At 44.6% G+C, this 25,965-nt stretch overlaps 2 protein-coding genes across 2 annotated transcripts in view; one reads left to right on the top strand and one right to left on the bottom strand.

Annotated features, from left to right (window-relative positions):
• The window catches only part of uprt (uracil phosphoribosyltransferase (FUR1) homolog (S. cerevisiae)), a 7,614-nt gene extending 6,928 nt beyond the window's left edge, over window positions 1–686 (bottom strand). Inside the window, exon 1 of the mRNA XM_030104313.1 lies at window positions 32–686. Coding sequence (XP_029960173.1) covers window positions 32–273 — 242 coding nt within the window. The 5' untranslated portion in view covers window positions 274–686. The remainder of the gene's footprint in view (window positions 1–31) is intronic.
• On the top strand, window positions 652–25,965 carry abcb7 (ATP-binding cassette, sub-family B (MDR/TAP), member 7). The gene is made up of 16 exons (XM_030104289.1): window positions 652–801; window positions 3,163–3,246; window positions 3,326–3,403; window positions 4,859–4,978; window positions 9,140–9,272; window positions 11,302–11,570; window positions 12,211–12,299; window positions 12,451–12,538; window positions 15,124–15,298; window positions 16,099–16,256; window positions 18,603–18,766; window positions 18,919–19,048; window positions 19,513–19,684; window positions 21,757–21,860; window positions 22,593–22,700; window positions 24,542–25,965. The coding sequence occupies exons 1-16, from the start codon at window positions 652–654 to the stop codon at window positions 24,758–24,760; spliced, it is 2,241 nt and encodes a 746-aa protein (XP_029960149.1). The 3' UTR covers window positions 24,761–25,965.

Raw genomic sequence — 25,965 nt, 5'->3', positions numbered from 1 at the left:
TAAGTGTGTGTAGAGGAGAAGAGAGGCTCACTTGTCTCTGATGATGGTCTGCAGCTCCCGGATCTGGTCGTTCAGGGGCAGCAGCTTGAGCTGGGGTCCCAGGCTGTCCTGGCTGGCCGGCTGCGGGGGGGCTGCGGTGGGATCAGGGGCGGAAAGCACCGGGGGCGCACTGTTGTTGTTGGTGCTGCTGCTGTTGGCGAAGCGCACCTGCTTCATGGGATGCTCCTGTCCGCTGTTGATGTTGTTGTTCAGCTGCTGGTTGTGGCATGGCATCCTGACAGCTCGGTCAGCGAGGTCCCGCCGCTGGAAACGCGCCCGTTAGCTTCTCTCGACCGAGCGACCCGCTTTCAACGTGCTCGCGCTAGCGGTGCCCGACAAAGGGGGCAGCGTGCTGCTACTGCAGCGGCAGCCTTTCTTTTCACACGATTCGGACTTTTCCACGACTCACGCGGCGACCACGCAAACACCGCCCAAGAGGGTCACTCACGCACACACAGAAGAAACTGAACCGCGTCGTGTTGAAGTCACCGTGGCGGTAAAACGTGGCGGCAGCTCTCCCCCTGCTAGCTTTGACACTGACAGCGCCGCCGAGGACGACCGGATGTGACGTAAGCAGCGTGCTCGCTTACCGCCTTCCTCCCACCGTCAAACATGGCGCCGATGTTGGCACCGCTGAAATGCGGCTTTCACTTCCAAAGACGAAAATTAGCGCTGATTATTCGACAAAGCAGCTCCTGTCACGTCTGGAATAAAAGCTGCGCGGGAGACGGGACGGAGCGGAAACGCCGGAGCGCTTATGTGGTGAGTGAGGAGGCGGCGGGTCGGAGAGGACGCGGCGCTTTTGGTGTGACAGACTCCGAAGCAAGGACAGAGGAGAAAAGTCTGTAACTAACTTCCAGAGGAGCTCACTGGATCAGACAAACAAGTGTCTAGAGTGTTCAGGACGCCACGAATCCGTGAACTCTGGCTGTCACTCAGCTGTTTGTCGTTAAAGAACGGCTAACTCAGCGGCTAACTTCACTTAGTTTGACAACATCGGCGCCTTTAAACTTTCAAGGCAATTCCAAACTCATATTTCGTCATTTCTTCTTTTTGTTTCCATTTTTTCACATGAACTTATCACTTCGCACATGCCACAGCTTTATCTTCAACCATAGCGGTGTGTTATCAGTGTTTGTGCTAGCATCTTAGCATACTGAGGGGTCTCGTTCAGTCACGTGCTTCCAGACACACAAGCCAGATAAGAGTTGTTTGTCCCACCCGGGTTTTCTTCATCTGTGCGGAGCATAAACACACTGACGACTGATGATATGACACAAGCAGCCCTTACTGTGTAAACAGTCCTAAAACAATCATGAACTGTTAGTAATTGAACTGGCTTTAAATGGCTTCAAGATGAAAGCATTCATCTTCTTCGGTGGATGTGAACCTGATGTGAACCTTATTTGACCTTGGTATCTTCACTTACTCGAGTTGGATCAATGCGTAAATTGCTTTTGAGTGATTTGCACATTTTTTTTTAATCTTACAGAAATGAAATGCCCCCTGGCCTTGTTGAAACTCCATTATTGCGCAGCGCTCATCACACAAAGCAGGACAAATATACAAGTAACATCTGTCGTTACCAGTTAAGCTACTAGTGCTAACTAGAGGTCACTTCAGAGGTTTGTACTGTGGGAGGCTTCACTCCCGGGTGGAATTCCTGTTTAAGGGAGGCTCTCTGCGTTGAAATGCATCAAAGTGCACAATTTAGTGATTCATTCATCCATTATAAGATGTGTTACATACACCAGACCAACCCTCTGTTTGTGCCTGACCACACTCTGATGGCGTCTACGAGAAATAGGGAGTCAAATGAAGGGTTGTCTGAATAATCGCAAGACAACTGTATTGCTTTGTGTGCACACAGGTTGTTATGATTGTGGTGCATTTTTCTGTGTAGGGTTGTGCTAATGATATGAATGGTGACATACAAACTGTTTAATAGATGATGAGGGATCTTTTCATGACTGATTTGTTCTTCCAAATACTATGCTCTTTTTCCTACTTGTAGTTTACACCACTTTGGAGTCAAGCACACATTATTTAACACTTGACCAAATCTACACAACTAGCCAATCTTCACAAGATTGATTGATTGATGTGTTTTTGCAGGCTTTGTCTACGTAAAGATGCATAGTCTCTGACTCTGAGGACTATTTGTACACATAGCTAAGATCTTCAACTGAAATCTACTTGCAAGCAGTTATTCATACTTCAGGTCATAAGACTTCAGAGCTCCAACTAGTGTGTTGTCCGGTTTGAGGATGACGCAGCAATTTCAGTGTAGCATCTAGTACAGTGTTCTTCAGTATCTTGGCACCTTATCACTGTTTACTATGCATTTTTTTGTACTTTTTACTCTATCTGAACCATTTGCAATGGAATTTTGTTAATGTGTGCACCTGTGTTGTGTATTTTGAATGGCAATAAAGATGCATGCATTCATACTTAACAACACTGCTGTAGGCCCCAAAACGTACATTGCTGCAGTCTTCTGCAGTGTGGATGTTGTCACTGATAAGATGCATGTTTAAGTCGATGCAGGCTCTTCAAAAGGTGCCTGTTATCTGCCCTCACACATAACAACTACAGATGTGGATATTTAGAAGATTTGTAATAACACACCCTTTGGATTTAAGCTCCATACACAGCAGTGTTAAACTACCTACCTGCAGACTATCCAGCACTTGAAGTGTGCTTGATAGTTTTCACAAACTGTGGCTGACTGTGCACACTATGAGTGTTGCTGCAGGCTCTCAAAAGCTAATATGCAACCACAGGCATTGGAATTACTTAGGAACAGCACAGTAACTACCTTTAATCCATAATGCTTTGAATGAATTCTGAATAAAGAGCATTCAAACAATTTATGTGAGCGTTTCAAGTCGGCCATGCTTGCCATACTAAATCAGTCATACAGCAACTGCCCCTGCTTTGCTTGACCTTTGCACACCGCCAGTGCTCACTTTTAAGTTGAGGGCAACAATCAGTGCCTCTTTGTGTTTGATTTCATATGTATCTGTAATCCCCGTGATCTACAGTTTTATATTTGGTTGCTTTAATTCTTAATGTTAGAATATTTTTGAATGAAGTGGTGAAAATCAGTCTCTTCTGTTTCAGCTGAGTTCCCCTCCACACCTACGAACAGCAACATGGAGCTCAAAGAGCAGCGAAAACAGTCGTCAGATTTTGGAAGCCGCAAGAGTAAGTGTGTTTGACAACCTATGGTAAATCAATACCCGTATCAGAACGAAACGGCAACCAGTGTTGATGCTTGTTTCAGAATTTGCAGGTGATCGACAAGCGGACATGTTGGCACGGACACGCAGGAGGAGGCCTGAGTGCAGATCCGAAAAATGTGGTGAGTCGCAGCTCTTTGCTTTTTCATCTTTACTCGGTTTCGTTTGTTCAAATGGTTTTTCAAAGCTCTTAACATGCCAAAAAATGAAGGAGTACACCTGCATTAAAATGCATTTAAATGTGGTTGTTTACAATTGTTGGTGATTCTCAATGTAATTTCAGTTTTAAGCTTTGTATCGATGTCTTTTGTTTTTTTAGCCTTGATGTCGAGCTCACTGTGCTGGGTCGTACATGAAGATGGTTTTTGCACTTTAACCTTTTTATATTTTTCTTCTTTATAAAAATTCAATGGCTCTGTGATTCATGAAGCTTTTTCTTAGTTCTTCAATTGAATTTTGTGACAGATGTTGCAGAAACCTCAGTCCTCTGAAATAATAAACATTTTTCTAGTTTTTATCTTGTGTCTTCAAAATTGTTGCTCACTTGTCTCTTGATCTGTCATATAGTTGTCAAAAACACTTTGGAATAGTTTTTCACTCCAGACTCTTTTTCTCTTCTTGCAAAGTGGTGTTGAAGTTCAGATGATTTGTCCTGCACTTGTAAGCCTTCACTAAATCCGAAAGAGATACCTGTGCAGCTGTACACTCGCTCCCGACGGCAGATTACGGCGAGCCCTGACAGGAGAGAATCTCACAAAGTGTGATTGGTTCCAATTCAGTCTGAAGCCTTTACACACATTACTATGTATACAAACACACAAGAATTCATTTGGTCTGGCTTTAAGATTTTTTTGTTCTGGTAAAATATATGAAAAGTGTGTTTTTTTTTTATATATATATTTAACTAAAAGAGAAAATGTTCTTGTCTCATTGAAAAACTATATAAAAGCAATGTATTTATCTTATAACCTCCACTAGTGCAACAAAACTGTTACGTTAATCTTGCCTGTCACACACTGCCTGATGTTATTTGATTAAAAGCAGGTGTTGGGCACTCTTTCGCCGTAATTTGTTTTGGAGGTGCTGCCATACAGCAGAGCAGAAACACCGCGCCACCATATTGAGTGGATTAGAGGAATTACTGCATATTCTTTGGCCTGCGGAGAGTCCCTGTGGCAGATGTGTGCTGGAGTGTAGGTAAACAGCCATTTTGGCACCAGCGGGCTCTCAGCCTCAGCTGGGATGACAGCCCAGGTGTCTCATGGGACTTGTAGTGTCAGACTGGATCCCCAAGTCCACCTGGAGACTCTGCCGCCGTCGCTGCCGCCAGGTCCCAGGAGGACCGGCGCTGACATTTGATGTTCTTTGTGCGTGCCCAGAGAGCCATGTTTAGGTTACTGTGATTGCCACAATAAATGCAAATTGCATGTGTGCTGCTATTTTGAGCTGACGCATGGCCGCTTAGAAAGTAAACACTGTTTTAACTAATGTAATTACGCAGCTCGTTTTTGCACAACCGAACCAGCGGAAAGTGTTTGATGAGAAACTTTGTTGTTGTTGCTGTTTCGTCTTCACAGCTGAAGGAGGTGAATTCAGCCAAAATCCTGTCTGCAATGTTGTCGTACGTGTGGCCAAAAGACAGACCAGACCTGCGGGCGCGTGTTGCCATCTCTCTGGGATTACTCGCTGGAGCCAAGGTATTTTTTTTTTTTTTTTTTTCAGTCAGTGCTTTTTCATTAGATTCAATCTTCTCTTTTATTTTTTTTTCTTTAAATGTCAAGCTAATTTAACCCATTATACACACGCTAAAAGAAAAAAAAGAAAAGCTTTCCCCAGGCAGGTCTCACCACCGGGTATATTTTTATCTGTCTGATGCCGAGAGAGACGCTGCAGCTCCTGCTTCATATCTGTCTTTTCTTTGGTTTTTTTTTGCCTTCAGTACATTTGAAGTCATATTTTATATAATATACAAATATTATCATTTTGAGAACAGATGCTTTGAGAAATGCTCTCAGGATAATATGCCTTCTTGTTACAATATATGATGTTTCTACTCGATGTAAATCAGTGTAGCTTAAATGAATAATGTGGCAAAACAGTAGACCTGAAGTCATCTCAGAGGCAGTCGTGTGAAGTCTAAAGTTCACTCCACAGTGGCGATTATCCATGTGATGAGCAGATTTACAACATTTACTCACTGCACTAAAATGAAAACACATATTAGGTTAAGTGGTAGTGTTTTTGTTTCAGAGGCATAGTTTAATTCTTCCATAATGCCTCTTTAGCTGCTGAGATCCAGGGTCTCATATCCGCCGAGCGGCGCAGTGTGAAAGCAGCCATACCTTTTATACAATGAAGCACAATGGAGAGACGTGATGCGCCAAGGTCGAACCTGACGTCAGATAAACCCACAAGAGTCAGAGGCCGTTCTTTAGGTTCGCACTGTCTCAAGCAACCCGAAGCATACGTGACTAATCCAGGAAGATCTCCAGTTTTCAAACAATTGTTACAGGAGGCGGCAGAACCACGTGTTTAGTTCAAACATCTCACAGATCAATGGGGCGCTGCTTGCCGAGGCGAGCTTCACATGCACTTTCATTGTTTGGTAGCAGCCTGGCCCTGCCTGCTGTTTAGCTCTGCTGATTGGGATTTGGGACTGATATTTAAAAAAAAAAAAAAAAAAAAAAAAAAAAAAAAACGAAGCAAAAAGTGTTGTATTTTTGCTTTGCAGTCCAACAAATGAGCTTCGGCTGCTCATACAGCAGAACGTCCATTATTATTTTTTTGTGTGGAAATTAACGTGTAAACAATGACATTTGTAGAATTACAGGACTTGGTGCCTCCTTTTACTGTTGTCTCAGTTATATGTTGAATATTTACTGTACTTTCAAGTGATACATGCTATGTTTTAGGTTTTCTCTACAGTACTGTAGAGAATAAACAATACCATGTGGTATGTTGAACTGTTTCGCTGCTTTGACTCAAGTTTTTTTCTAACTCAAAATTCAGTATTGCTGTTTATAGACTACCAGTCAAAAGTTTGAACACATCTTCTCATTCAGTGTTTTTTCTTTAATTTCATGACTGTTCACCTAGCCGATCCCCAGTGAAGGCATGAAATTACAAGGCAAACAAAAAAGTGGGAAATAAGGCAAAACAAAAACAAAAAAAAAAACTTGTATATTTTAGTTGTGCTGAAATAGCCGCCCTTTGCTTGGATTCCTGCTTTCGCTCAGTGTTATCATTCTCTTTGTGAGCTTCATGTGGTAATTGTGTGTTTTTGTGTAGAGTTACAACTCTGCCCTAGCAGTGAAGGCTGGACGAACTTTCAAATGCATCGACTCTTTTAATGCTGTTTTATCACCGTAGGTTTAAAACAATACAGTTCATAAAATGATACTGAGCAACAAAAGAAAGAAGTTTCCACAGTAAATGCTCTCATATCTGTTTTGTAAGCTGGTAACATTTAGTCGGAGAAGAAACCTCACTGACTGTTGTGGCCGTTCCCTATTTTCATGTAATATTAGAAACATTGCTGGGTCAAAAACACATCTAAAAAACAATTATTTTAGTATTACCATGGTTAGTTTTCTAGCTCTGTTAATTGAATTGAATCAGGCAGTGCTTTAGTGGCCAGGCAATTATAAAAAAATAAAACAAAAAAGGACATTTGTGATCAAAAAATGTGATAATGGTTAAATGATTAAATTATAATAGAGCCAATAAATGAAAAATGAGAAACACGCTTCTGAGAATATAATCCGCATCGTGCTGGGTGCGGCAGTGATCTTCAGTCTGCGAGACGACAGAAAGGCTCCAAATACTTTAGCTGGTCAACCTCGATACTCGGCTCTGCTGCTCGACACACAAATCCATGTTCTTCACAGATGCGACACTGTTAGAAATTTCCTGTTTATATTTTATACCAAAGAAATATGGCTGCAAGATAGGTTGCAAATTGGCCATTCTGCTAGTATCGACATAGGCGATATACAGAGCGCTAAGGACTGACTAAACTGCCGTAAGCTGTGTTGCCATTTAGTGTAATGTTCTGAAAATACAAAATGACAGTATTAAAGAGTGATTAACTACAATCATTTCACCAAACCCAGATTGTTGTTATTTCTAAGAACTTTTTCTATATATGAGGACTCAAACATACTTAAGTGTTTTTAACATAAATCATAGCTATATAGAAGTAATGAACATCAATGAACGTCATATCATTCATCTGTACCAAAGATGCATTATCTTAACCAAGAAATGATCCACCCAGCCGTCACTCCTTACTTTTTAAAGTGCTTCAGATTTCCAGGCATCAAACAAAAAGGGCCACCTGGCGCTACTTGTGCCTTAGAGGGTAATGTCTCACTGACAAAAGATTTCATCCTCAAGTCGTGATGAATTTTGTGCACCACCTACTCTTTACTTTGGGTTCCCTCTGCATTCTGATCAAACTTCGTAAAGCAGCCATATGCATTCAAAACTGTCACCGGTTTCTCGATAATTAATAGCATCCGTCGATCAGTGTGTGATGCACTGCCGTATCCTTTGTTGATGGTCGTTAATTTACACCCTGGAAAAACAATCACCAATTCACAGTTCCGAAATCAGCGTGTCCTGCTGCCGCCCAGCATGGCTCCCTCTAGTGTGTGCGCCGCGGAGGAGAGAAGGCGCGCATGCAATCCAATCTTCTCTCCCTATTTCCCCGCTTGGCTGGAGTTAACCTCGATTTCTGGAGTTTGTCTGTTTGAACTGAAGCCACCGACCGCGTGGATGCAATTTTTAAATCAACTGCATAATTATGCGGTTACAGTGCATCGCACCTCTGCGAGCCACATTATCAGTGACATTTTCATTTCAGATAAATTATTACATGCAAGCTCTTGTTTTTGTTGGCCTTAAAATGAAGCTCCTTCCGTCTCCTTTGCAGCCTATAGCTTAAGCTAATTCCTTGTAGCCCGAAGGTTTCTCTCCACTGCTTGACACGGCGTCTCTATTAGCGATGACATATCGCCAGGTACAGATTGACACCGTGTCGATTTAATCTCCAGTTGTTGGCAGTTAATGGATTAAAAGAGCGCATTCAACCTTCTCATGTATTGGAGGTAAAATTGAGGACATGTTTTGGGTCTGTGATAATAAGCTCGGGCTATTTTTGTGTCATGTTCTGTTGTCTTGGTAGCAAAGTGGCAGATATTGTTTTTCCCTTGAGGGACTCCAAGGACCTCCATTGTCTGAGTATAATGCCCAAATGTATCAAGCAAGAACCCCGGAGATGCAGCGTATGCAGTGCAAATGGAGCATCATTAGGTGTCCTTTTACAGTAGGGTTTTATTTTATGCTCTGTTTTTACACACTGGCTGCAATTTCTCCCCCCCCAACCCCACAAAAAAACTGTGCCGTGTAGGATTTGGCTGAGTGAGGGAACATAAAGTAGCCCTGGCCTGTGTTAGGGGTGGAGAGGTTCAAATGAAATGGGTTTCAAATGAAAATGCTTTGCTGTGTTCTGCCTGCCCTAATGTGCAGTGGACCGCCCAGCCTGAGTCACACAGCTGTCCCTGTGCTTTTAATTAGCCCTAATAACCATTTCGATTCCATTAGCAGGAAGCACCAGCCTCCTCACCAGCAAGTCAACATCGGCGCACGTATATGTGCGCACGTTTCCACCGCATGAATCACATGCATGTTATTCAGGAAGATGTTATGAAGGAAATTCAATTTCTATGCATATATGGAGAACTAACAATGAGAACTGAGAAAATAGGACTTTGTGATGGACTGTTTGAAACTGTTTCCACGCTTTATTTTTTTTTTCTTTTTCTCTGAGTGCTTCCTCCTTGCCTCTGTCTTCCCAGCTCACCAACGTGATGGTGCCCTTCATGTTTAAGTATGCAGTGGACGAGCTTAACCAGATGTCGGGACACATGCTAAACCTGAATGACGCGCCAAGCACCGTGGCAACCATGGCAACGGCGGTGCTGATTGGCTGTAAGTCCCAGACTTGCGTTGCACTGGCAGGTGCCCTGCTCATCAGAGAGGACCGTGGGACTGCCTATTATCTCCAGACTGACCTTTCCCACCACATTCATATCAATGCTGCTGCGCAACCTCCCCGTCTCCCTCACATTATTTACATTACGAGCTCTGCTCGGCGTCCGAATTCATCTCTGTTCATCTTCACGACCCCCCTCGAGGGTCCGGACGGGTTTTCAGTATACCTGTAAGCCCAGTTTCTGAAGCACTGAGAGAGATATCACTAACCTTTTCTGCGAGACTGGGTATTATGTTGGAGGCCACAGATGTTTCTTCCACTACATTCATTGAGACTACCGTCTTTTTTTATCCTCCTTTTTGTCCAAATGGGCCTTTAAGTACAACAGGTCAAAGGTGAGATGTGAAAGTGAACTTCTTTTCCGATTGCAGGTTCCATCTCAACAACTAACCAAACACATTTTAGAAACACTTGCAAACTGAAACCAAGTGGAAATGTTCACCTCATTTTGCGTTTGGTGATCCAGTTACTTCTGTTTCCGAGTCAGAGTGTAGTGAAGCTTTCTTTCAGACGTGTGTCTGTACTGCACTCTGATAAACCAAACATAAGTACTATCCATCATGGACCAGTGTTAGCATCGGGATCGATATGTGGCGTGGATTTCTTCTTTTCATTAAAAGCATGAAGCACAAAAGCAATTTGGTTCATATTCTGGAGACACTTCTAATTTAACCTGGTTCCAGATCTGCTTAGCAGCAGAAAATAAAATCACTGCTAAAAGGCCAAATTTCACATCATACTGCATTTTCCACCTTTATTTAAATGACTAGTTTCCAATTAAAAGCTTTCAGGTTGTTGTTCTTGAAACTTGGTTTTGACTTTGTTTTATTTGTTTTCAGGATGTATGAATAGTACATAAAGATAGTTTATTATGATTATTAAAAACTGAAAACCCCTGAGCCAGAAACTGCACCAGAGAATGACGTGGTCAGTGAAAAAACACTGAAACAGACGACACACACTCAGTGTTTACTTTCACACCAGGACCAAGTGGAGTAATAATAAATGCAGGACTAATCTGTGATTAAAAGCCTTGCTGATTTTTTCTTCACTGTATTGAGTTCATATCAACACTGCTTGAATATGTGAATCTGAAAATCCAGTTCCTCTTCAGTCCTGACTGTCATTATCTTGCATGCAACGAACACTTCACCATGAAGACACTTAGTATGAAGAGCCCACTTAGACCTGCACTCTCATGCTTCATGGTTAATCATTGGACTGTATGACCACGACTCCAGACAGTATGAATCAAGATGACAGAAAAGATGCTGAAGAGATCCCCCCCCCCCCCCGTCTCTGTGACATCCTGGGTCCGGTACTTTGAGCTCCCAATGACCGGTATGATTTGGTTGAAAAGGCTGCATTCTGCGATGCTACCTTGTCAGATGTGGACACATTGTTCATTAGATGAGCATTCCTATTTAACGCCACATTATGGCCCCATGACGACCGGCAGACACGGCGATTACCGCCCCCCGCTCTTCAGTCTCGGCGCAGGAGTTGTGTACTCGCGCCAGTTGGTCAAACCGCCATAGGAAGGCGACGTGTCATTCAAACGCAGACCAAAACCAATTTGCGACAGTCATGCTTTCAAATCAGCTTTTATAACACTTTAAGTTCAAAGGTCACATATTTTGTTTTTGGTGCATTGTTGCCTTTTTCAAGGCAAATACAAAGCAAATGCAATACAAAAAAAGGCAGCAATACAAAAAAAGGCAACAATGCTTTCTTCCATTATATAAGACGTGTCCTGAAGCCTGTCCAGTCCCAGCTGCCTCAATATGTTGCTTTCCGTCTAATAGGATCGACAAAGGTCACTGATCAGACTCTTCTTTATGTTATTTTCTGTTTGTATATTTCGGAAGACATTAGATTCTCACTGAGCAGCCGCCATCATTTAAAGCTCCCAGTATTTCACAGGAGGTGTCCTAAACTGTCTCTCTTTCCCCTCTGCTGGCCCAGATGGCGCCTCGCGGGCTTGTGCAGCGCTCTTCAATGAGCTGAGGAACACTGTGTTCGGCAAAGTGGCCCAAAGCTCCATCCGGCGCATCGCCAAGAACGTTTTCCTTCACTTGCACAACCTGGATCTGGGCTTCCACCTCAGTCGCCAGACTGGGGCGCTGTCCAAAGCCATTGATCGCGGCACGCGGGGCATCTCCTTCGTCCTCAGCGCACTCGTCTTCAACCTGGGACCCACCATCTTCGAAATGGGCCTTGTTAGTGCCATTTTGGTGAGTTCCACCTTCTTATTAAGCCGAAGTTACACATTATTGCAGTCTTTATGCTTGTTCCCTTGCTTTAAACATTGCTCACATTTTCTCGTTGTTGCTTTTTTCCTGAATGTCCCTTCAGGACCTTCCCCCACCTTGACACTCTTCACAGCAGATCGTCTGGAAATTAATTTTTCTGATATTGTCTCATTTACATGCTAAATGGAATATGATTTCCTGTTAACTCTTAGTGGGAACACAGGACCCATTAGTGTCGCTGATGAATCCCAAAGCTTTCGCAGCCGCTTAATGATCTCCTGCAGAATCTGCCCTAAACAGACCCCCAACCCCCCTCCGGCTCGTCTATAGCTTCACGCTACGCCTCCATTCTGGACCGTAATGTCAGATCACCTATAATGAGGACAGACACCATTGCCCAAATAGCTAAAGCATTAGCATGATTGCCCGACGCTCTCCTGCCCATTTGTGACACTGGGTTTCATAGCGGACCGGTCAGAAACAGCAACCGGCGAAAACACTGCGTGATGCCAGCAGCGGAGTCCGGCGGTCGGGCTGCGCACGCTTGACTCTTTATCACAGCGCCGTGAGTTACAGGCTGTGAAAAGATGCTTTGTCCTCACTGTACTCTTCTCTCCTGCAGTATTATAAGTGCGGCGGACAGTTTGCAGCAGTGGCCTTGGGCACCCTGTCAGCGTACACCCTGTTCACCATTCTCATCACTCAGTGGCGGTAAGACCGAGGGCCGCTTCTGTTTGGGAAAAACAAACTGAAGTGAAGCTTTTAGATTTGTCTTTTTATGGAGAGTCACATTTACCCTGAATCCTGTCGTGATAAAGATCCCCGTGTCGCCGTGCGTGCGTGTGTGTGTGTTTATGTTCAGGACCCGTTTCCGAATAGAGATGAACAAAGCAGACAACGAAGCAGGCAATGCAGCGATCGATTCGCTGCTCAACTATGAGACCGTTAAGGTGAGTTTCAACCCTGAGCACAGTCACACGTGTACAAACACACACACACACACACACACACACACACACCGGCCTCATGCTCTGCCTCACCCCTCCCCTTTCCTTTTTTTTTTTCCTCTTCTCCCAAGTCATTTTTTTTTCTCTTTACACTTAAGCCAGGCGCACTGACGTGAACAAATATTGAGGCGTTTTGCGATAACAGTGTTTTACTGGAATGATTGCCATTGTCAGTTTGTCTTTTAATCTCTCTTTCTGTTTCTCACTACATGAAAACTGTTAAATCACTTTAAATGTCTCCTGAGTGAGAGCGGTGAAATTTATGGCTGTCAAAGGCAGCCGCTGCTAAATTCTCTCACATCCCTGAAGTTATTGCGGCGCAGCTTCACGCCCGATAAGACCACTGGAGGACGCGTCTGAAACCTCTTGTTGTTATGAAGGAATTCAGTATTCATAAAGATATTAATTATTGATTTGTTCTGTGCTCTCCACCATTCAAGTCGTAATCAAAGCGTAAGTAAATTCACTTAGTGACGTTTCTCTTATGAATTGTTGTGAAGTTTTTACCTGTTGATGCCTCAAAAATAATTTAAACCAACATGAGCGACGAAATCAAGCCCCTGAACCTGCAGCGTGACCTCAATCAATGCAGGAGGAGCAATAATTCAGCGTCATTGATTGTCTTTCATTTGCTGTTATGTTGAGATAAAAAGCTCGATATATCGTGCCTCGCTGAGCCGCCCGTTAATGTCATGGAGAACAGTTTTTATTTAGTCATTTATTTAGATGGTTTATTCTCCTTAACATCTACTCAAAAACACATTCTTGTACGATCTCAAGAAAAAAACTGGCATCAGCATTTTTTGTCTGTCGTATTTAGCTCGTTGATTGGTCTTCAGTGGGGTGAGTGTGTTTACCGGCAGAGGTTTTGTTCCTCTGGTCTCTTTGTCTCGCTCTTTCAGTCTTATTGTCCACCGCTCTCTTCTTCTCTCAGTGTGAAATTTTCCAGCCCCCTTTTTTTTTTTTTTTTTTGTAAATGTCATTCCAGTCACTGCAAACAAAGAGACATTTATCACCGGACACTCAGGACTATTTTCCAGCTTTAGCCAATGACCCAAATTGTGTTTCAATTATAGTTTTGGACTGAAAGGTTCCCGTCATTGGAGAGTGTGTTTTCAATAGAAATGTCAGCACAGGGCCGGAGTGGTTTATAGTTCAGTCTCAGAGACAGCTGATGGTTTAGACGTGATGGTCTGTAAATATTACTTTTTACTCATCAAACTGCTGTTTTTTTTTTTAGGCTTTCTGGAGGTAATTCTGTTAGTTTGTGTACTGTGCACAATCAAGTTTTCAGTGTGGTGTTTTGGAAATATATTTTGGTTATCATGTTATTTTCTTCCCTGTCTTATTTCTTTTTTTTTTTTTTTTTTTTTGTCCTGTTTTTCTTAACGTTTTGTTCTGTGTTATTTTGTGTCATCTGTGTCAATGCGGCCAGATTTAGCATCACTCTGAGCTGTGAGTGTGCATATGTAATTAGATCTCCGCCCACTCAGAAATCCGTTCCACTTTCACAAAGGGCTGGATGAGAACCTGAGCACGGCGCCGTGCACTGCTTCGGTTTGTCCTCCATGTGCGTCTCTCCCTCTCTCTCTCTCTCTCTCTCCTTCCTCTCTCTGACACGCTCTCATTTACTGCATTTCCTTATATGCAAATAAAACGGCACGGCTGCAGCCGCAGCGCTCCGGCGCCGACAGCTAGAGAGGCAAATCGCCCACTTAACCAAAGCAGAAAAACAATATTGCAAACTAAACAAACAGCGGTACAGTAACAATATTAGGTAATTGGCAGCCGAGTTGAGGAGGATTGTTGTTGTTTCAGACGCCGTTTAAGAGATGTGTGAGAGATGTGCTTGTGGCTGATTCATGAAGCTTTTTTATTTTTATTTTTTTGTTGTCTAAAAGCTGCATGTCTTAATCTGAATTAGTGCCGCTTGTGTGGCGTAACACTGGAGAGAGCTGTTCTCTCGGCGATGTAGGTGTCTGTGGAAGCTGCTCAAGATGTAAATACACAGGGCGATGACACCGGCGATGAATACTCTCTGCAGCAGCTCTTGTTTAACTTGCGAGTGATGCTTCGCCTTTCCCTTCCAGGAACCACTGCCTAATGTTGGGAGCTGTTGTTTTTGCTACAGTCGTGATGCTCTGCCAAATGCTGCAGATCCGCAGCCCGCTCGGCAAAGCAGGCTCTGGATTCTGTTGTATCGCCCTCCACTTCCTTTAAAATCATTTGGGAGCGCGTGGAAATACATAGACATGAAAAAGTGCTTTAGAGGCCAACGGAGACCCAGACGATGCCCAGAGCGGTCACCGAGAACAAATGCAGCCTTGAGGCAGGCTGCACTAAAGTGTCTGTCTGCCCGACACGGCTCTCCATGCTTCCTTAACCTTTACCCTGAGCCACATTTGTATCTCTCACTCTTTCTTTCTCGACTTACACTTTCTTTCTTTCCGTGAATCCTTTCGTTGTCTCCGTGACCCCGTCTCCCCGTCTCCTTTCTCTTCTCTTCACGTCTCTCCTTTCGCTCGCAGTACTTCAACAATGAGAAATACGAAGCTGAAAGGTATGACGGCTTCCTGAAGACCTACGAGTCCTCCTCTCTGAAAACCACCTCCACCCTCGCCCTGCTCAACTTTGGCCAGAGCGCCATCTTCAGTGTTGGCCTCACCGCCATCATGCTGTTGGCCAGCAAAGGGATTACAGCAGGTGAATGAGAGATTTTCCGTTTTTGTGTTGAAGTGTGGAGTGAAATCGGCAGGCGTGAGCTACGTTCAGTGCTGCTCTCCATCTGCCTCCATTGTTGAAAACTCTTGACTTAATACTCAGTTCTTCGATGGCAGAGCTGTATGCAAAGAGTCAAGTAAACTTTTTTTTTTTATGTTAATATGCCACAATGCAACCATCCTGCAAAAAGTTATAGTTAAAAAAATCAGAGGCTGCCCTTTGTTTACAATCGGAAAACGGACTAAATGTGGGCGTGTCCTTCATTACGTCACTTTGCAACACTGGGGGGAAAAAAAAAGCTCAAGAAAAACTGGAAGGCAGCACTGAAGAACTGCTACAACACCCGCCGGTGGTAATTTCAGTGTGAAAAGTGCCTCACCTGATCAGAATGGAATTCTTCATGCCTGTGATTTGTGCCGACTGCAAATTAGAAAAAAAGAAAAGAAAAGCTTAGAAATATCAAATGGAAATCAAATGGACAGATGAAACCGACAAGTAAAACCCTTACTGAACTGGATAATAGAAACTAAATGAGAACAAAGCACAGCAAGCATGAAAAAGTGGCATGAATAGGAAATAAAATAGCCTTGATGCAGAAAATGAAATCACAGGGGGTGGAGATGCTTTGTCTGCTTTGCCAACTTGAAAGAAAAAAAGAAATGGTTGAGTGCTTTTTTTTTTTTTTTTTTCTTTCCAAATCTTGCAGCCAGGGACACTTACATGATACAATAGAGCCAGATTATGTGATATCTTCTGTAAATTGTCGTGTGGTTGTCGCGCAGGTACGATGACCGTGGGCGACCTGGTGATGGTGAACGGCCTGCTCTTCCAGCTCTCCCTGCCTCTCAACTTCCTGGGCACGGTGTACAGAGAGACCAGGCAGGCCCTCATCGACATGAACACGCTCTTCACCCTGCTCAGCGTCGACACCAAGATCAAGGTAACCCCCGAATTTAGGACAAAGTGATGATAGGAAATCAACGTGATCTCGAAACCGAGAGCAAATAAACAAGGCCGAGCGTTGCGCCCATAGCTTTTCTCCAGAGGTAACTCGGAGATATAACTGAGCGAGTAATGAAGGATTTTAGCACCGGGCCGTGTTATTCTCGTGGCTGCATGGCTGACGTTCCCGCATGTGCTGTAAAAAATGATAGGTTGGAGTCAAACACAGTAATTATGTGCTTGATGTGACTCAGGTGCTTCCTGGTCTATCGGCGCTCGTGCATCGCTTCACTTGTGTGTATTCGTGTTTAAAGATGACAAAACTCCTGCACAGCCGTGGCTCCTTACGACCGGGAGATTTATTGGAGATTTAGACTCATGAAGGTGTATTTTTTAATATAATTATAACCTCGTCAGGGTTTATTTAGCTGGTCATTTTTATTCGGTCTTTTGGAGATTGGTGTGTTCAAACATTTTGAGACGTGACTGTAATTGGAAGACGGATCATTTTTGCCGCCAAGCATGAGTCATGTAATCGCAGTATCACCAAATTAGCTGCAGATCCCTCCGTTCTAATGGAAAATGTGATTTTTTTATTTGCTTTTGGATTTGAGCAGTGTTGCGACTGAGCCTCCAGAGTCGTTACTGTTGCTCTCAGAGGAGACGCTGTGACTGACGGATACGTCAGATGTCGATGTCCAAGCTGAGGCAATGAGACAATCTTGAGGGTGGTCCTCGGACGAAAATGTGGCGAAACACAAGAGGAAGCCTTGTCCGGACATGTTGCAATGCAGCGTCCACTGAGTTTACTGTAAAACATTGCAGATCTGTTCTGCATGGCTTTTCACTCTTGTTTTTGTTGGCAGATGAGAGCTTGTCCGTATTGTGCCACCGTCTGGCACCATGTGGAGACGTCTCCTCTGTCGCTGGACGCTGCTGGACTTTCTTTGGTCATTTCAATGCAGAGAAATTGAGAAAGTCAGTATTTTAGAGTTGCAATATAAAATGTAATTTATCTAGAGGAATGTCCCAATAATGATGATAATCTTTTTTTTTTTTTAACTTGGCAATTATGATCGCTTTCCCTGATTTATTTATTTTTTATTATAATCTCTCTTGTCACATCAGTGTTTCAGTTAATTGACGACTCACGGTTCAGATTTTACAAATGAAATGAAAATCGCTCTTGTGTTGTCTGAGTCACTCGAAGCCTTATCCGGCTGAAACAAAATATTAAAATGGAAAAAAAATGTATCCCATAATTTCAACAGTAGATCTTCCATGTATTTATTCGTAATTTTACTTCAGTGGAAAGATTTAAAACCTTTCTGATTTTGAAGTCCATACGGTGAATCTCCAGACATTAAAACTTTGAGTGAGAGCAGTTTCTTGTCCTCCTTTTGTTTTTACCCGACAGCTTTATATTAAATTTTAAAAACGCTTGAAGCTTCGCAGCTTCGACTTGAGAAATACGTTGTTTTGAGATGCACGTGTGTACTTTTGTGAGACTTTTCATGTAGTTGTAGTCATTTTTTTTTTTTTTTTTTTGTTCCCGGCGACGCACGCCGCCGTGCGCCCGGAGGAATGCACTCCGGTGCAAATGTGCGGCCGCCGCCTGACAACGCGAAGGTCGTTCCCAACGCCAGCCTGCAGTTACAGGAGGAAGAATGAACCCGTCCAGTTATTTATCCACTCATCAGTAATATTCCTCCTCGTTGTGAGGCCCGGTGGGACGCCACTGCCCAGGAGGCCATTACTGTCTGAATCCTGTTTTTGTGAAGCTCACGGGCCTATTATGTAGATGTACAATAATTTAAAACTCCTCCTCACTTGAAATTGCGACACAAAATAAAACATAAATTATTTAGCCTTTTCCCCGTGTTGGGGGGTTGAAATTATCATCTGTTTATACTAATGGACTGAGAGGTATTTGTATTAATTGGCCGAGGTGGATTGTGGGTGATTATGTTGCTGTTAGGTAGTATAGAAACGGAACAGAACGGCCTTTTACTCAGGCGAAGCACTAAGTGTTTTATTCACCGCTAACCTTGGCTGTGTCTCTCACACTATGGAGCCCGGGATGCACTGAAAGTTTTCACGCCTATTGATCCTTCAGGCGCGGCGAAGGGCAGCGTGTGAAGATTCAGACGGTCTCTTGAAGCGACCTCTCCGATTTTCTCTGAACGTCTGCGCTTTATGCAGCCGGCTCCATTCTCCAGCGTTATGCGTCTTTACAAGGTGTTGGAGTCGTGTTGCATCACGTCAGGCCTTCTCCGCCACCGGCTGTTCTCTTTCCGTTTCGCTCCGTCCCAACTCTCTCTCTCTCTCTCGCGGCTCACTCCAGGAGAAGGATCTGGCGCCGGCGATAAACGTCACGCCGCAGGAGGCCACCATCCGCTTCGAGGACGTCTACTTCGAGTACCTGGAGGGCCAGAAAGTCCTGAACGGCGTGTCGTTCGAGGTGCCGGCCGGGAAGAAGGTGGCCGTCGTCGGTGGCAGCGGGTCGGGGTAGGTCGCCCGTCGCAGAGCCACAGAGCTGAGCAGCAAGGTGTTTCCAGCGTGGTTGTGGGATTTGATCTACAGACCGTGTGGCGGGGGTGGGGGGAAGTGCAGCTCGCAGACATAACGATGCTGACGATTGGTTCCACGTCTGGTTGCAGGAAGAGCACCATTGTGCGCCTGTTGTTCCGCTTCTACGAGCCCCAGCGGGGGAACATCTACATCGGGGGGCAGAATATCCGCGACGTCAGCCTCGACAGCCTGAGGAAGGTTTTGGGGGTCGTACCTCAGGTTTGAGACACACAGACACAACAAAACACAATCACATTTGACAAATTCAATCCAAGCCCTGCATTTCCCTCTTTGAGTTTTTTTTTTTTTTAACTACAGTTTATTGCCCATATGCCGCTGTCTTTAAGTTGTAAGTGTTTTACTTGAGCATTATTGTTGTGGCGATGCGCAACAAGGGGGCAGCATAGAACAAAGTAACGTTAACAGTTAACGAAAGCCCCATAAATAAGCTGAATCCAGTCAGGTTTTTACTGCAGTGAGCTCAGAGGCTGCTCTGAACAGATGGTACATGAACATATTTTAGTCATTTGCGTTGGTTCTCTGTCTCCCTCGTATCCCCGCGCTCGCTTTCTGCAGTCCTCTTTTTCTGTCTTTGCTGCAATAAAAAACACTCTCTGAAGCCTCTTTTTTTTTTTTTTCCTCTCTCTCTCTCTCTCCTCTCCAAACTGTGTTGTTGTTGTCAGGATGCCGTTCTGTTCCACAACACCATTTATTACAACCTGCAGTACGGGAACATCAACGCGACACCGGAGGAGGTTTACCAAGTGGCGCGTCTAGCAGGCATCCATGACGCTATCCTCAGGATGCCCCATGGCTATGGCACCCAGGTTGGGGAGCGGGGCCTCAAGCTGTCAGGTTTGCTTCACCGCTATGCTGATTGTTTAAACAGGGTCTCTGTACAGAAGCAGCGAAAAGAGCTGTGTGTTTTGTCATTCTCCCCCCCCCCCCCCCCCCCACCACTCCCCGGATGAATTTACAAAGCTGAGAACCATCTTTCTCAGTAACCTGCTGCTAATCCAACACAGAGAATTCAGAATTCAGCACAAAGAATGAATGAATGTTTACTGTAGAAGCGTTAACTGCATCTCAAAAAATAGCATATTGTTCAAAAGTGAATTTTGTACCCTAAGAAGATATAAATAAACGAAGCCGTTTCAAGTATCTCACATTATAATATGTTATAAAAAGGTTTCAGTTGAGGAAAAAATCAGAAAAACATTTGTACTTTTAAGGTAGTCATTTAATATTTATACTTAATTGATTACTCCAGAGCTACGTTTATGGGAAAATAAGGGAAGAAATTTTCATTTATGAGAAATAAGGCCAATTTCTTAAGAGTGTGACTGAATTTAATATGAAAAATTCACAATTCCAGTTGTATTAAATCTCACCTGCACTGCTTACTTTTCTGTCTCCAAAATCAAACTAATTGCTCCAACATTAAAAAAAGAAGAAAAAAAACAAAACACTTTCTAAAAGCAATAAATGCTAATTAAAACTTTTTCCTCAAAATCTGAATTATAATTTTTTTTGTAAATTCGGTAATTTGTGTATCTTAGTTTGTTTGCTTGAGTTTGAAGGCCTCCAGGTTCAGTAAAACCAGCTGTTTCGTGGTTTAGAGACCGTGAGGAGCGTCATGTTGTAATGAAGGAGGATACAGAAGATAAATTCAAAGATGTTTCTACTTATTTCATACAATATTTCATCAAACGCGTCAATTTTTTTTGGCATTTTTAGCACAATTGCAATGCTTAAAAAAAACATTATTCATCCAGAATCTCCCATCCATTTCTGAACCACTTCATCTGGTTACAAAAGCAAAAAATAACCTTGACTGTTTTTGAATCCGACACACTGATTTGAAGAGTTTTTCTGGTTTGCATGGTTAAACCAATGCAGTTAGACGTTGCATGTGCACTGAATTTTAAGTGGGGACTAAGAAAAACTAAGAGTGGTGTGCTGATAAAGTCCTGAGAGCTGCCAAGGTCATGATACCTAAAATATAGGAAACCTTTGTGTTTTCAGGCCGCTGTTTATTTGGAATGTTTTCAGCTTTGTGTGTTCAGCAGAAACACCCATCTCCTGACGTTCTGCTGTAAGATTCAAGTGCGCACCTTTAATGCTAAATTCAATTTTTTTTTCTTTGCATAAACATGACATTTGAAAAGATTTGTGATAATGCGATTAATCTTCAGCCGCTGCACCGTCCTCATTTTATCATTTTCTTCCATGCGGCGCGTGAACCGGTTTAATGGCGTATTGTCTTACAGTTCAAGTCGCCCTCATTTGATCTACACAAGGCTGTGTAGTATTGGGCTCCTAGCATCACTCGGCAACTCATTTAACCCACGTAAACACACACACACACACACACACACACACACAGTGTGTGAGCGGCGCCGCTCAACATTCAAGACGCAATTACCGGCAGCACAGATTCTCTGTGTGTGGAGAGACTGAGTGAGTGAGGGAACGGACAAAATAAAGACATGACTAACTTCTCATTAATTTCACTGCTGCCGTACGTGACAGCTGCCAGTGAGTGTGTGAGGAGGAGGGGGAGGAGGGGGGGGTGGGGGGGGTGATCAGGGAGGGGGCAGTCTGGGCGCTCAGGCTCCTAACTTCCTTCATTGCCGTTCTCCACTGCCAGCAATATTTACACTCGCTGAACGCCGCTTGCTTTCAAGAGGCCACACTCGGCTCATATGTAATAACGGCCGAGACAGACACAGTGGGAGAAATCTTTCAGTCCCGCTGACTTTTTTCTTTTTTTTTTTTTTTTTCTCTCTCTCCTCACAATTAAATGAAAGTCTGCTTTAGCAGACTGTAGCGTTGGTGCTGTGTCAACTTTCCATGTAAAGGTGATTACATGATGAGGAGATTCAGGGCCGCCGAACCGTCCGTGACGCCGCGTCTCTGGTTTTCAGGAGGGGAGAAGCAGCGAGTCGCCATCGCCCGCGCAATCCTGAAGAATCCGCCCATCCTGCTGTACGACGAAGCCACGTCGTCCCTCGACTCCATCACCGAAGAGGTGAGTCTGAACACACACACACACACACACACACACACACACACACACACACCTGCTCCCCGGCGGCCGCGGCCACACACACGCCAAATGCCCAGCAACGCTCAGATGAGTCTGCGCGCACGTTTCGCTAAACAGACGCCCACTCAGTCACCTGCTGAAGGTACACAATAATTGAGCTCACTTCTGCGTCACGTACCTGCTGTGACACACACACACACACGTGCACGCACATACCACCCCCTTGTTCTCCCTTGCCACCTGCCACTGTTTTCTCCTACTTAATCCCCAGCTTAGCTTAAACCACACAGTCTTTGTAAATGTTACATTTAATGAGAAAGTTCAGCATGCCTGCTCTGAACTTGAGCAAAAAAAAAAACAAAAAAAAAAAAAAACAGAGTTGGGCACTAGACGCCGTTGTTAATTGAGATTTTCTGTTGCTTCCCACCACGATGCTGTTTTTAAATTATCATATGTAAACACAAGACGGGGGGGGGAAAGAAAGCATATGAAGGTGGATGTTGCCGAGCAACATTATGTTGACTTAGCTTCTCTTTCAAATCAAACTTTGGGAGTAGATTTCATATATATCCTGTCATTCATGCTCTTCTTTCTTCTTCTCTCCCCCCCCACACCATCTTCATTGTGAGCCAGTAACTATTTCTCTTTGGATTATCAGATGCTCTTGTGAAGCTTAACAGAGTGGTGCCGTTATTTGTCTTTGTGTGCTTGCAGAACATCCTGAGTTCAATGAAGGCGATGGTGAAGGACAGGACATCGGTGTTCATCGCCCACAGACTTTCCACAATAGTCGACGCAGATGAGATTATAGTGCTCAATGAGGTAAAGGGCTCATCCACTTTTCTTTTTCTTTTCTTTTCTTTTTTTTTTCTTTTTTAACCTGATCATCTTCTTTCCCTGATTTGCAGCCGTAATGTCAGCTGCATTAAAAGCAAATTATATGACAGTTCAGAGTGTCCTAGTATAAATGCGCTCGGTGTTAATTGCCAGTCCAATTAAAGGATTTTGCATCGAAGGGAAGGACGGCGACCTGCACTCTGCGACCCCCGGCGCACTGCCAAAGAAGAAGAATTTAGCAAGTGTCCACGCTTTGCAGCACTCATTTATTTCTGGTTACCTTTCTTGAACGTATGTGATAAACACATGCTTTGTTTAGCTCTTCTCATTAACTTCAACAACAGGACTCGGCGGGGAGAAGTGAAAGTATTATTTTCTCCATAAGGGCTCATTAAAGCAGTCAGACTTGACTGGCTGTTTTGGTCAGATGGCGTGTCTTGTTTGTCTCAGTGACTAATAATGTATGGGCCGGCTTCCCAGACACTGATGAGGCCTTATCCAGGGCTAAACATGTCTTTCCATGGTGATCGCCATTAAAATGAGCTTTTTTTCTCCTGGAGATCGTGGTCTCAGGCTTTTCCCCATCGGCGCGCCGGTACCGGATCCAGGCTGAAGCGTGGAGCAGACACACGATCGATGCTTTTTGTGACTGGAACCATGTGACTGAACTTGGACAGCTGTCTGACATGACTGTGAACCCACCGCCATTTGTGATTGTTGCATGCACAACTCCATATGACGACGCCTGAGAGAGACGGTAGCTCGTATGTCTCAGGCGTCTCGTTTGGTTGTTTTAGACGTTTTTTTTTTTTTTTTTTTTTTTTTTTTTTGCTCGGTGCGGCGCCAGCCGGAGTTTTTAAAGGCAAACCGAGAGCCCTTCAGCAGCAGCAGCAGCGCTTGGACCGCTTGTTCAGCGAACACCAGGGTTCAGATGGCAGCGTTCACACTTCCACAAATGAACGGCACTAACGGAGCAGTCGCACTGCAGTTCCTTTTAATCGAGCTTAAATCTGCCAAGTGTAAACACAGCCTGAGTGAGAGTGCGCCACGGACAGAGACCATTGTTTTAAAACCACGTTTCTGTGCGTTGCCGCTGCGTGTGGGGCTTCACACACACACACACACACACACACACACACACACCCAGGAACTGTAACGGGGTGGGCTTGTAGACTCGCTGAAGAGATGGAGTGGGGTCAGATATCTGCAGCGTGAGAGTTAATGCAAAAAAGTAACGCAGGTGAAGTGACATTTCCCTGCAGCGCTCCAGTCGGGGAGGATAAAATAAGAAGAGGCGTCTTTGAACTGTGGCGACTTGAGCGCGCGGCTCCATGTCTCCGCTGTCAGATGGCCGGGATCAGAGGGTCGTGGCGAGGAGGCATGTTTTTGTGTGATGTCGCCATGGCGGTTGCCGGTGTCGCTAGCAGAGGACTGCCTGGGGTGCTCATTAAAATAACGAGCGGAAGCAGTCACATGCTCATCCCGGGCGCACTAAAGATGATGCCAACACCTCTGCATGCTCATGGGAGGTGGGGGGAAGGGGGGAGGTGGGGGGGGCTTCGTTTGTGTTGGACTGTGTGGGAGGGATGTGTGTTTGCCGTGTGTGGATGTGCGTCTGCGAGAGGAATGCAACAGTTGTTGGGGAGGCGGCAGGGATTCTGGGGGAGAGCTGACTCTCCGCTGAGAGTGTGGTCAGCGTTGTGTCATGGAGATGCGCTAACTATAGGACTCGGGTGCTCCGAGCCCCTCGCCAAGCTCCCTCGCCCAGACCTTCTCTCACTCGGCGTTCCCTGCGCCGTTTCTCTCGCTCGCTCTCTCTCTCTCAGGGTAAAGTGGCGGAACGAGGCAGCCACCAGGCCCTCCTCAGCACCCCGGGCAGCCTGTACGGCGAGCTGTGGAACGCCCAGAACAGCAGAATCCTCAACAGCGGCAAGACCCCGCCCGAAGCGCCGGTGGAGAGGCTGTCCCAGAAGGAGGAGGAGAGGAAGAAGCTGCAGGAGGAGATCCTCAACGGCGTGAAGGGCTGTGGGAACTGCTCCTGCTGAGAGGAGCCGCCACCTCCGTGTTCCTGCAGCCCTCACAGATGGCCGACACTGGAATCCCCCCGGCCTGCGCCGAGCCGGGGAGGGGGGCCGCCTCCCACTCCAGCCAGACCTCCCCCACGCATGTGACTATCTCTCCTCCTCCTCCTCCTCCTCCTCCTCTCCATGTGAATAAAGGCCACTGCTCGCCAAACTGAAGGAGGAGGAGCAGAACAGGGAGCAAGTGTGTTTAGCGCTGGCTGGTGTCCAGAGACGGAGCTTCTACGCCAGTCGTCTCAGCCGAAGCAAAGCATAAGAGACCTTGTGCATCACATACGTGCGCGTAAGACATCTGTTAGTCAACATGGCTGCCCCCTTCTCATTTTTTGTCGACATCAGGTTTATTGACGTCTTCCGATGCGTTGGAAACGGACGAGAGTACACGTGACGACTTGCGTATGCCTTCAAGCTGACACGGAAATTTGTATTAATTTAATTTTTTAAATTATTCACAAAATACAGTGAACTTATAGTTTGCCTTTTATATTGTCTGTGTGTACATATCACAACGTATCCTAATAGGAGGAAGAAACCCGGGTTGAGGAAGGCTGGCTTGCAGTATGTTGGAATTTGTTCAGATTTCACTGGGTTGTATTGTGCTTTGCTGACGTTTGTTCTAAAAAAAAAAAAAATTATTAAGATTTGACAGTCTAATCAGAGAGGAATCAAAGCGTGATTTGAATGTTTTCACTGTTGAACGTACGGAAGAGCTCCCCGGTGAAATGCTCGTAAGTCCCCGTCACAAACGTAAATGTAACACTCAGTAATGAGGCAGGCGCTCTAATAAATCATGAATGGTTCTCACCACAACTGGAGCCACATAGAGGCAGCAGCTCAAAAGCATTTTTCTTTTTTTTTTTTTTCTTTTTTGCACAATCCTATCATTTAGCCTTGGTTGACTCGCCTCTTCTCATGAAAAGTTGCAGTTGGAGTTTTAACAGTGCTACGACAGCGCTTCAGTCTGACCAAAACACAGTCCGCCTCCTGAGACTCAGTTGAAGTATGTCCTCGTTTTCTGAGGGCTGTTCTGGATGTGATCTGCACACTTCCTACGGATGCTGCCATGCTATTTTGTGGATAATTGGGAAAACCGAGAGCTTGTACGGCCTGTTTTATAGTTGATGTATGTTTGTTTGAGACTGAATAATAAATGTAGGTTTTTCTGTAAA

Source organism: Salarias fasciatus, chromosome 2 (genome assembly GCF_902148845.1).
Source record: "Salarias fasciatus chromosome 2, fSalaFa1.1, whole genome shotgun sequence".
Lineage (NCBI taxonomy): Eukaryota > Metazoa > Chordata > Actinopteri > Blenniiformes > Blenniidae > Salarias > Salarias fasciatus.
The sequence above is the reverse complement of the archived record's forward strand: the minus strand, read 5'-3'. Positions and strand labels throughout refer to the sequence as shown.